Source organism: Cibotium barometz, chromosome 10, assembly GCF_041138505.1.
Source record: "Cibotium barometz isolate CiBa-2024 chromosome 10, ASM4113850v1, whole genome shotgun sequence".
Taxonomy (NCBI): Eukaryota; Viridiplantae; Streptophyta; class Polypodiopsida; order Cyatheales; family Cibotiaceae; genus Cibotium; species Cibotium barometz.
The window spans coordinates 46,146,732-46,159,250 of NC_141055.1; the positions used below are offsets into that span (position 1 = coordinate 46,146,732).

The following is a 12,519-nucleotide window of genomic DNA, read 5'->3' on the forward strand; positions in this document are numbered from 1 at the left end:
TTGGTGAAGGGGAGAGGGTCCTCTTCCCTGTAGCCGAGCTTCATGCATAGAAGCTGTCCATCTTTCTCGGGAGTGGAGTCGGGTGTCTCGGCTATACCTGTGACTCGAATGTTGAGGCATGCCTCATCTTCTCCTCCTCAATGGTGGTGTGAATGATTTGGTGTTCTTCCCTTTGAGTCTCCTCCGTCACTTCTTTACGGATGTTCTTCTTCACCACCTCAACCCATCCTGACTGCTTGGCTTCGAGTTTTCCCTCCATGTCCTTTGTGATCTCCTTGGAGATCTCTTCTTTCATGGCCGTGAGAGTGTTGTCATTGATCTCCCCTTCTTCCTTCTCGGTGTTCTTGACGGCTACCAGTTCCACTTTCAATGCACTCACCTCCTCCTTGAGTGCCGTGTTCTCTGTTCAAGGTCCATGACCGGTGCTCCGAGGGCCATGACGTGCCGATGTAGTTTGTTCTCCACCTCATTGAGGTTGGAATCGGATGTCTTATTGTTCTCCTTGATTAGTGCCTTCATTGCCGTCTCGAGGGCCTCGAGCTTCTCTTGGAGACTCGGAGCCATCCCTCGAGATTACTCTGCAGCGCTTCCCACAGGCAGGGAGGAGAGAGAGAAAGAAAGAAAGAAAGAAAGAAAGAAAGATTTTATTAACGTCTTCCAAAAGACCAAACTCGGCCTATGAGACAAATCGGAGTACCTGTATGGGGTATCCTCTGTCATCCCAACGAAATGAAAAAGTACTGAACAAAAAAAGCTGAATCTGGGTGTGCAGGGGATGGAGCTCTACTACTAGGAGAAATGCAAAGCTATATGCATGGAGTATACAATCATGATATGCAACCTAGCTAGCTCCATCCTGTACCATACTGGGGGTATAAAATGGTATACATCAGTGAAGGGGGTGTCCACAGCTCCCTGAAGAACATGCCTGGGTGTGCTCTGAAGCGAGCCAGTCGCTCCGCACCCTCTCTGTGAAACTGAGCTCTGATCTCTGTCATCTCTCTCTGGTATAGGCGTGGTGTCCGAAAGCCAGGTGTCCTTTGTCTCCTGCGGGCTCTAAGTGTCTCTGCTCTCTGGAGAGTAATTCCCTGCCGTGTAGGGGCTGGGAGGGGGATGGATCTCTGAAAAAATGCAGTAATCTGTGTCTATCGCCCCCCCTCTGGAGCTGTCTGAGCCTGTAATAATGTCTCTCTGTGGCGCTGTATGTCTAGAATGTATCTCCCCAGTATGCGCTGGTCTGCTGCCTAAAAGATCTGGCGTAGGGAATGTGGCTCTCTGAATAAAATGGGATATCTCTCTCTGATGGCTGTATATGCTCTGCATCTGCATACATAATGCTCCTCACTCTCCACCTCCTCTCTGCACAATCTGCATACCCTCTCCTCTCGGGGGATCCGTGCTTCTCTACCAGTCTCAATCTCCAATCGGTGTGATGAAACTCTGAGTTGACCAATAGCCACTCGGGAGCCGTGTGGTAAAAAGCCCTCCATGTATCTAGGCCTCTCTATAAATCCATCATCAGTGATACACATGAAGTGATCTCTGTAGTATAGCATCTTCGGTGGAAGAGGCTGTGTAGGCGATATCCATGTCTCTCGTGTATAGAGCTGCCATAGATCCTGTCTCAATACCCTGCTCCTCTCACTATGAGAGAGACGGATATGTGGTGCATCCCTGTCATACTGGAATGGTGGTAGATGATCCATGTCTAGGCCATGTTGTGAGAACCAATGTGTGACCTGTGCATACCATGATCCTCTGTCTCTTGCCTCAGCCAGCTGTCTAGATGCCTCAAAAGCTCTGTATGACAATCTGTCCTGTGGCATCTCTCTGAATCTGTCTAGCAGGCATATAGTCTGAAATATGGCCTCTACCATCATACAAGGCGCAGCAAACTCTACTCGGATAATGTCATGAGGTACTGACGGTTTGCTGCGTATCATGCGTGCCATCATGAGGGCCTGTGGTCTCTCTATCTGTGTCCACCAATGGGTAGCAAGGCCTGGCGCCCATACCGCTGCTCCATACATCAATGCCGGTGTGACTAATGTGTCAAATAGCCACCCCTTCGTCCGGGGCTCCTGAAAATGCACTTGGTGGCACTGTCTCTCTAGCATAGCCAATGCTGCATATCCCCGTGTCAATCTAGCTCTGGCTGTTGAAGCCATGGTGAAGCGTGTGGCTGCTGCAGAGAAGGTAACCCCTAGGTACACGTATGATGTCACCACCTCAACCTGGCATCCTGCGAGAGTGAATGTCAGCTGACTCCTGCCCTGTCTCGATGTATGAAAGACCATAACCTTGGTTTTCCCAAGGTTCATAGTAAGGCCCCTCTGTGTGCAGAAATCATCGAGTGCATGTAGATGCTGCTGTAGACCACCTGGAGACTCAGACACTAATACAATATCATCAGCATAGAGCATAATATGTACTGAGGTACCTGCTAAATCAACTCCATCTCCGCCTCCCCGTGTAATGAAGTCAGCCACCTCATCAATGTATAACCCAAATAGCGTGGGGGAAAGTGGGCATCCCTGCTTCACACCAATGGTGCTAGCAATAGTTTCGGACATACCTCCTGGACATCTGACTCGCCCAAATACCTGCTCATATAATGCATAGATGCCCCATGTCATATCTGCTGGTATGCCAAGAGACTGCAGGCGCTGAAAGAGCCTCTCTCGTGGTACTGTGTCAAATGCCTTGCGGAAATCCACAAAGCAGCAATAGAGCTTTCTCTTCCTCACTCTGGCCTGATCAATCATACATCTCAAAGTGAATACATGGTCAGTGGTAGAGAAAGCTCTCCTGAAGCCTGCCTGCCCTGATGAGCGTAAACCTGCTCGCTCAGCATATAAGCTAAGCTCTTGCTCCAGCACTGCACCATAGAGTTTGGCCAGCACGTGGCCAACCATAACCGTCCTGTAGTTGCTCGGATCGAGCATATCCCCTGTTTTGTGAATCGGCACAATGGTGTGCATCGTCCACTCCGCAGGCAAACCCTCTGCTAGTGCCCTGTTAAACAGGTGTGCAAGAAAAGGAGCTAAAGAATCTACTGCGTATATGAGATGCTCACCCTGCAGGTCCATATGGTCGGCAGCCCGTCCATGCTGTAGGCGGCGGATAGCTTCCTGTACCATCGAGTGGGTAAAGAAGCTAGCTGTGGTAGGTCGAGGCTCCTGTGGCTGAGGTATAGGTGGCTGCTGTGGGGCATGGTATAGTCCCTCTGCATATGTGTGCCATGTCTGTGGGTCTGCAATAGGTGTCGGGGTCCGGGGCTCTCTGGAGTGCCGCCATGAGACAGTGCTATCTCTACTCATGAAGAAATGAAAGATCTCTAGCTCCTGTATCTCTGCGAAGGCCCGCCTTTTGCGGCGAGTAAGTCTCCTCATCTCTCTCCTCGACTCCTGCTCTGTGATGGCTCCCAAGGCTCTCTGTATGCGGAGCCGTGAGTATAGGGCTCTGCACTCGTCATCATACCATCTGTTTTGGGGCATAGTCCCAGGTCTTGCAGGCTCTCCTGAGTGTACACGATGTGGGAAGCTCTGTAATGCAACCGTGTGTAGGAGTGATGCCAGCTGGGCTGTAATGGTATCCATAGGTGCCCAGGGATCCATGAGTAGGAGCCCATCCTCTACTCTGCCAGTGTATATGTCTGCCATGTCATGTGTGAAGTAGATGGTAGTGTGTGGCGTCGGTATGTGGGGGGCTGGTGATACTGGTGATCCAGCTAGTGAAAATGCCAAGTATGTATGATCTGCCCCAATAGGACGAGGTGGAATGGAGAATGAGGTGACAAGCTGTGATGCCTCCAAAGACCCCATAATGTAGTCTACCACCGTGCCTCCGGTCCGTGTATGACCCCCATGTGGGAAGCATGTCAGCCCTCCTGATCCCGGCCACTGTAGCATCCCGTTATAAATAACGAGACGATGCCTGGCTCCCAACTCTAGTAAGTGGTCCCCATAATGTCCTCTGTCTGGTCCAGTGTCCTCTAATGCCCGACTAGCCCCTATCTCCTCTGGATCCACAGGGTGGAGGATCTCCATGTCATCATAGTCATACACCTCACACTGTCTGCTCTGTGTGTGGGCATTGAAGTCGCCCGTAAGAAATACTTCCCCTAGTGTAGAATAATGCATAATCTCCTCTGACAGACGAGTGTATGGCGAGGCTCCTGTCTCCTCCTCCTGTGGCATGTCCTCTGTAATGACATAGGAGGATCTTGATGGAGAAAAGTAACATAAAGCTATGTATATAACCCTGTCCTGTGAGAGTTGTAAGCTAATCCACATGTATCTGGCCTCTGGATCCTGTGCTACCACTCTCAGTCTCCCCTGTAGCTCCCGTCTGAATAGGACTGCTACTCCCCCCGACCCTCTCGAGGTACCCTGGCGTGTGGTTCTCCTGTATACTGACTCCCACTGGAATCCCTCTACTCGAGGTAGCCCTCTCTCTGGGCTCTGATGTGTCTCTGTCAGAAGTATGATGTCTCTCCCCACCATAACATGCTCCAGTCGTCCAGGCTGCGCCCATAGTGAACCATTACAGTTCCATACTGCCATGTGTATCTCTATCAGTGGCCTGGTCTGTGTCCCATAGGCCCCAAACCGCTAATCCATGGGCCGGCCATCAATGATGACCCGACCATCTCGATAGAAGGCCTTCTTGCCTTCTCTCCTCGCGTGTAAGACTCGTGGCATGCAAGTTCTCCTATGCTCAAGCTGCATCCTCGTGAGATCATCATCCAAGAAAATAGGAGCTCCCTCCAAACCCCGTAGTATGACCCTCTTCCTCATGAATGTGACCCTCTCCGTCTCTCCTGCAAAGTGTAGGATGAGGGCTCGCTTGCGTGTTGAGTCTTTCCCGGCTCTCCATGCTTTGGTGAAGGGGATCAGAGCGGTACAGGGTAACCAGCCTTAGATCATTTTCATTCCATCATTCATTCAGTCAGACATCATGTTAATCGCTTCCGCACAGTTAAACCCAGTTCTCAAAATCTTGCATGCCATCCTCAGGGATTTTCCCTTAGGAATGCATTAGTAACCCATCCATCTGCACACAACATATAGGGTTGCACATGGCTTGCATAGCAGACATCCTAGCAGTCAGTCTTGCATCTACAAGGCATACATGTTTGCCCATGAATTCTCTGGGGAAGAATGACATCCATGATCAAAGGAGTACATAAAGTTTTGGGCTTCGATTGGCAACAGCAGGGGGTTCTCTTCCACATAAGAAGACGGAAGTTTGCTCCAACATCGCCTCAGGAGGTTCAGAGGTTCAGGAACGACGGAGATGGTGGGTGAAAGGATTCCACAGACACGTCAAGGGTGACTCAGGTATTTCCAAGCAGTTTTAGCAGCATTTGCCATTCAATTCCCGCAGTAGACAAGTCTATGGCTCAAAGGATTCAACTCCTACAGTCGACCTCAATCCCGGCAAAAGAAGTCAGAAGGGGGCAGTGGTTTCAGTGGAGAAGGATCACCAGAGGAGTCGAAAGGTTGCCAGGTATACCACCTAGCAACAGTTTAGCAGAGGGGAATGTCACGTGCACACCCATCAGGTGTACAAGTGGCATGGCATAATCAAGCATTAATCAGGACATTTAAGTATTACTCAGGCACATATCAGCATAAGCATGTATATGGGGCTGTTTCAGCACCAACATCAGTACCTTAGTCTTCATGAGCATGTAAGGCATTTATTTGCATCAGGTCGGGGCTGTTAGCACCAGCCGACAGCATATTATGACCAGCCGACAGCATATTATGGGCAGCCGACAGCAGCAAGGGTGGCCGACCAGCAGCATCTCACCATATATATATAGAAGCGCATTATTCTTCAGCAGTAGAGGCATCTTTCCCTTCAGCGTTTCCACCTTGGGAGCATAGGGAGTCTCCAGCATCAGCATATATTCAGTGTTAAGGCAGTTTCCAGCACATCATCATCGTCAAGCATCAGATTCAGTCCATCATCTCAGCTTCTCTTCAGCGTTTCCTTCCTAGGAGACAAGGGAAGTCAACGGGACAGCAGTTCACTCAGCATATAGTCATCATAGGCAGCATATTCAGTCCATGATCTCCTCTCTCTTCAGTGTTTCCTATCCATGGAGCAAGGGAGACAGCAGATCAGCAGTTTAGCCAGCATATTCAGCACATAGTTCATCATTCCTACCTCCTACATAGAGGGAAGCCAGCATCGAAGAGTGGACCTCAGCATTGGAGCAGGGAACAGTCCTCCGCATCAGCATTCACCATATCCCTCTCATCCCGAGAAGGATCTTCATCTAGGACAGCATCATAGATCTATTTAGATCTCATTGTAACCCATTCCTCTAATATAGCTCCATTGCATTGCATTGACACTGTTTGTCTATCTCTTAAGCATCACTAAGTAAAGTTTAGTTAGCCTAAGGTTGAGATTACTACGATCAATCTCTCACATGTCACATTGGGATGAGAGAGCCTCGTCCTCATACCCCGATTGAGGATCCACACACATGGCACACAAATGCAAAGAGCCTCTACCATATCCCTCGGCAGCCGCCCATAACACAGCCACAGGAATCCCACCCTACCACCTCTACTTTCTTTACCGCCGCGATGGTAGAGAGAGCTATCCGCCGGTTACAGCATGGGAGATCGGCTGACCACACAGGTATACAGAGTGAGCATCTTATTTATGCAGCTGACACACTGGGACCCTTTGTTGCTCACCTCTTTAATAGGGCACTAGTGGAGGGCCTACCAGCTGAGTGGACCATGCACACCATCGTGCCTCTCCACAAAGCGGAAGACATGCTAGACCCCAGCAACTACAGGACTATCATCATTGGTCATACATTGGCCAAACTTTATGGCGCAATGCTCGAGGGAGAGTTGAGCTCATATGCAGAGAAGGAGGGACTGAGAGCAAAAGCGTAGGCTGGATTCCGACGAGCTTTCTCCACTATTGACCATATATTCAATCTGAGATGTCTGATTGACCAGGCTAGGGCGCGGGAGAAGAGATTATATTGCTGCTTTGTGGATTTCTGCAAAGCATTTGACACGGTGCCACAAGACAGACTCTTCCAGTGCCTACAGTCATTGGGGATCCCATCAATGATGGTTTGGGGCATCTATACTTTATATGAGCAAGTCTTCAATACGATGCCCCGGGGGGCTATTTGATGTTATTGCTAGCACCATAGGTGTGAAGCAAGGATGCCCACTCTCTCCTACACTATTTGGGCTATACATCGATGAGGTGGCTGACATCTCAGGTACCACAGTCCACATTATGCTATATGCAGATGATATTATTCTAGTCTCTGAGTCGCGGATGGGACTACAACACCATCTCCATGCACTCGATGACTTCTGCACACAGAGGGGGCTTACAGTGAACCTTGGAAAAACCAAGGCCATGATTTTCCACACCTCAGCGCCGGTTCGACGACAAGCCATCTTCACACTAGCAGGAGGACAGGTAGAGGTGGTAGACTCATATGTGTACCTGGGGATTACATTTACGACTCTACCAGGAAGATTTACTATGGCACAAGCAGCCAGGGATAGACTCACACGAGGGTATGCAGCTCTGGCCATGCTAGAGAGACAGTGTCACCAGGCACACTTCCAGGAGCCCCGCATGAAGGAGTGGTTGTTTGACACACTAGTCACCCCTGCTTTGATGTATGCTGCAGCAGTATGGGCACCTGGGCTCGCCACCTCCACATGGTCTCAGATAGAGAGGCCTCAGATTCTCATGCTCTCACGGATGATCCGCAACAAACCCTCCGTCCCACATGACATTGTCCGGACAGAGTTTGTTGCACCTCCTATGCTAGTAGAGGCCCTCTTCAAGACAATCTGCTTCATACAAAGGATCAAAGATATGCCATCAGATAGAGCTTTTGAGGCGTCCAGGCAGCTCGCAGAGAGTGGAGACAGGAGATCATGGTATTCACAGATGATACAGTGGCTCACTCAGCATGGTCTTGACATAGATCACCTGCCACCTTTCCAGTATGATATACATGCAACACCACACATCCAGCTCTCTCACAGTGAGAGGAACAGAGTCCTTCCGCAGAATTTATGGCAGCGATACACTCAAGAGACTTGGATTACACCCACTCAACCTCTACAGCCAAAGATGCTATACTACAGAGATCAGTTTATGCGTATCTCAGCGGATGGATTCATACAGAAACCTGTATACATGGATGTGTACATGCCTCACAGTGCCCGAGTGGTGATTGGCCAGCTCAGAGTGTCATCACACCAGCTTGAGATTGAGGCAGGTAAGGTAGCACGGATCCCCAGAGTCGAGAGGATATGCAGACTATGCCAAGAGGAGGTTGAGAGTGAGGAACATTATGTATGCAGATGCAAAGCATATAGTGTCATTAGATAGAGAGACACCACCATCTTCAGTGGACATCCCTCACTCCGCCACATCATGGAGTCCGTAGACCAGCGCAGATTTGGCCAGTTCTTGCTAGACACAGTGCCACATAGAGACATTGCTACGGACTCATACCACACGGAGAGGTGGGAGACAGCTCCAGCTCACTGATTTTTTCCAGAGATCTATCCCAGTGCCTACCCTAACACAGGAGGGGGTTACACTTCAGCGCGCTGCGGACCTCCGAGCCAAACAGAGACCGAGAGCACCAGGCTACCAGACTCCCAGACTACATCAGAGGGAGATCACAGAGATACGGGCTCGACATCAGCACCATATCCAGAAGCGGCTAGCTCACTTACACTCACACCTGGAGATCATGCTCCGAGGTATTTTTGCCTCGCCATCGCCTATGTATCACATATTACACCCCCATTATGGTACTGGTTGGAGCTAGATAGATCTGCATTGCATTCTTGTATACCCTGCGCATATAGGTTGCATATTGAGCCTCTAGCAGTAGTGCTCCATCCATCACACCCCCCCACTAGCTCAGTACTTTCATAGTTTATTTCATGTTCATTTTGTCCTTTTTTTTTTCTGGACATCCAAAAGACATTGACAGTTGTACATTGATTTGTCTCATAGGTCAAGTTCGGCCTCTAGTAGACGTTAATACAACTTGCTTTCTTTCTTTCTTTCTCTCTCTTGAGAGAGCTTCGGCCCTAGCCACCCTGACCCCTCCCTCGCCAGCCAACCATCACCAATTTCTTCCGACCCCAGGAGGTGCAAGACACCCATACAGTGGATCTTGTGGACCCACCTTAGGCTGCTCCGGACCCAACTCACCCGAGAGGAGTTACCGCGGACCGGGCCTCTGCATTCTAGCGTGCCCAATGCCCCCGGCCCTCCGGACGCCAGCCACAATCCCCTCATCAACTCCAAATCGAAGACATGCTCCACCACCATCAAGCTACCTTTCCACGTGACGTAGCTGAGGGAGACCTCTTGACTATACTCATTAGTCCCATGCTTGATATTTTGGAGAGTGGTATACCATCTACTGGGGGCTGATTCTCCTCTCATGTTTCTATGTTCCTAGTATTCCATGATGAGTTTCCATTGACAATTTTGTATCACCCCAGTGAGCTAGCTATGTTTTTGTTTCTATTTTATTTTCCATTCCATGATGAGATAAGCCATGGACATTACTGTATCACTTTGGTCTCATAGGCCCATTGGGTTTTTAGTAGACAATATATATTTCTTTCTTTCTTTCTTTAGCCTAAGCATGGGTGACTAGAACACAGATGCAGTTTACGTTTAGAGGAGAGCCAGTTGAGTATGTCAGATCCTAGGTGTACCTAGGGGTGACCTTTAGAGGGCCGCAGTTTTCTATGAGGGAGGCAGCAGAGGCTAGACTAGCACGAGGATTCACAGCTTTGGGAGCACTTGAGAGACAGTGCGCAAACATACAGTTTCAGGAGCCATGCACGAAACTATGGCTATTTGACACTCTGGTGACATCGACACTTCTCTATGGAGCAGAGATATGGGGGCGTAGTCTTTTCCATAAGAGGAGGGAGCCATTGGCAGGACAAGACAGACCAGAGAGAGACTATTACGATGGATGGCAGCATATGGAAAGGCCATTAGTGATGATGATTGCACGCATGATTCGGAGCAAGTCATCTGTACCACATGAGATCATCAAGGCAGAGATGCTGCCCCAGTGGTTTACTGAGGCTTTGTTCCATGCAGTTACTTTTCTCCATAGAATATGGGAGCTCCCTCGGCAGAAATACCCTCGCCTAGCACTCACTTCCTCCAAACAGCTTGCAGATGAGGGAGACACCCAGTGTTGGTATGCCCAGATGCGCACATGGCTGGCCTTGCATGGCATGAGTATTGATGCACTCCCGCCTTTTGCTTACAGCCTGGACTGCCCGTTCTTAGATCTCAGCCGTTCAGAGCTGAATCGGGTGATCAGGATGGACATTGTGAGACTAGATACAGAGAGGACATGGGTCAAGCCCCCGCAGCCGTTGGGCACGAAAATGGCACACTACCATAGTCATTTTCTACACCTCTTCTGACGGGCTTATTATACGCCATGCTTACATGGACACACACCTCTCACATGGTATTCGGAGTGCTATTGGACAGATTCGCACCTCTTCACACCGGCTGAGGATAGACACAGGTCGATACGAGGATATATCACTAGAGGACCGCATATGCCAGCTTTGCCATCAGCAGGTGGAGTCAGAGGAACACTATATATGTCGTTGTACTGTCTACTATGAGATCCGAGGGAGGTACCATTGCCTGTTCCGTGAAGGCTTTGGACCTTTGCGTCGGATCATGGACTTTGAGGACCAAAGGTGTTTAGGGCTCTTCATACTTGAGCTTAGACGCCACAGAGAGAGCCTTATTGAGGGACAGGAGGGCAGCGGGACCAGAGCCACCTAGACAGAGAGCCCTCACAGATTTTTTCAAAGCCAGCACTATAACCCCACCAACCTCTACTCCCCCATCTACAGGCCTACCTGTCAAACCACCCTCCAGAGGAGTCACCCTGGACAAAGCCATTGCCATCTGTAGAGCGAGACGCCCACGACCACGAGGATCGCGTCCACGACTCCCTCACCATCGGCAGATTCGAGCCATCATTGCCCGCCACCGGAGGAGTTTACCGCGACGATTCAGCGGTTCAGCTTTCAGCTCTTAGCTTTCTTAGGATGTTACTATTTTCATTTTTTCTTTCAGATTTGTTATGATGAGACATCATCATCATCAGTTGTACCTTGTTTTGGTCTCATGGGCCATTTCGGCCTTTAGGAGACGTTAATATATCTTTCTTTCTTTCTTTCTTTCTCTCTCACACACTCAAGAGGTTGGAAATATTAGCACACCTGTCCATTATAGCAGCCACCTGCTACAAGTACCGGCTTCATCGGGTTGAATCGGAGACTAAAAATATCAAAGGGGCTTTCCAATATTATCTACAAAAAAAAATGTCACAGCTTTGAGCAGAGATTACAACTCTTAAAGGATATAAAACTAATCTCCAACATCATTTAGATAAATGTTTTTTCTTAATTCGGAGAAGAGAACTATATTGGCATGGAGGACATTAAGCAAGTCTGTAATTTATTCCAGTTGTGAACCCCAGCCAATAACTGTTGCATTGTCATATAATTGTGGAATATGCTTGAATGGGTCCCTTTTACAATATCCAAGGAGGGGAGAAGCAACTTCACCTCTTCCTTCCTTACAAAGAAAAACAAGTCTAGGATCCTTTGTTGACCTTTTTCTTTACCTCGTATCTCTTTTTATTGGTGAGTAGAAATGTGGGCGAGCAAACGTAGGTGTGAGGGTTTGAACTCACAACCTACTTGGGCATCTTTGTCTACCTTAACTTGCAAGCTGTGACATATAGCTTGAATCAAATACCAATCTGCTTACCACTCCAGCTCTATACTAGTGTACTCAGTCATTGAACAAGGTTTCTTTCCATGACAATTCTTCCATCCACCTTAAATCAGACTCTTAGAGACTACGTTTTTAGCAAAAGTTGCTTAAGAACTACATTATGACCAGTTTTGTTGACCTTGAGTTACTTAAAAGGCACCTTTTGTAATCAAACCAGCACAAAGAAGTTAAGCTCCCTTCTTAACTAAGGGAGTAGAGAGCATATAGTCTTGAAGTACTGCTACACCCCATTTTGACAGGCCCCCGATGCTGCCATGCTTTTTGGTTTCTGTTCATAGTGGTGTGTGCCCATGTGTCATACCATGTCGAATCATCTTTAGAAACATCAACCAGGGGTTTTGAGCCATACAAACCACAAGAAAATGAGTAAATTTGTGGAGAACTACAAATGGAAAATTTTATTTCATAACACCTGAGGATGGATTGGGTCGGAAAAGCTCCAAATTAGAACATATGAGTTGCTTGGCTTCCCTGACGCTTGCAACCTCTCATCAAATGATTTCGATTCAGAGCAAGCAGCTGCCAAGACACCATGCTTCCCAGGCATCCAGTCTATGGAAGAGATCATCTTTCCTTTACTATACAAGAGATCCGAAAAAGATTGATACTCCTACACCACATGTAGAATCA

General features: G+C 48.7%; 1 protein-coding gene across 4 annotated transcripts in view; it reads right to left on the minus strand.

Moving 5' to 3' along the window:
• Window positions 1-12,519, minus strand: part of LOC147634972 (uncharacterized) — a 186,732-nt gene that overhangs the window by 86,207 nt on the left and 88,006 nt on the right. For 2 of the 4 annotated variants that reach the window (XM_086804235.1, XM_086804233.1), the window contains exons 6-7: window positions 12,302-12,499; window positions 11,310-11,399 (exon numbers count right to left, since the gene is read on the minus strand). In XM_086804235.1, the coding sequence (XP_086660361.1) occupies window positions 11,310-11,399; window positions 12,302-12,499 (288 nt within the window). The remainder of the gene's footprint in view (window positions 1-11,309; window positions 11,400-12,301; window positions 12,500-12,519) is intronic. The other 2 variants (XM_086804234.1, XM_086804236.1) reach the window with 1 other exon arrangement.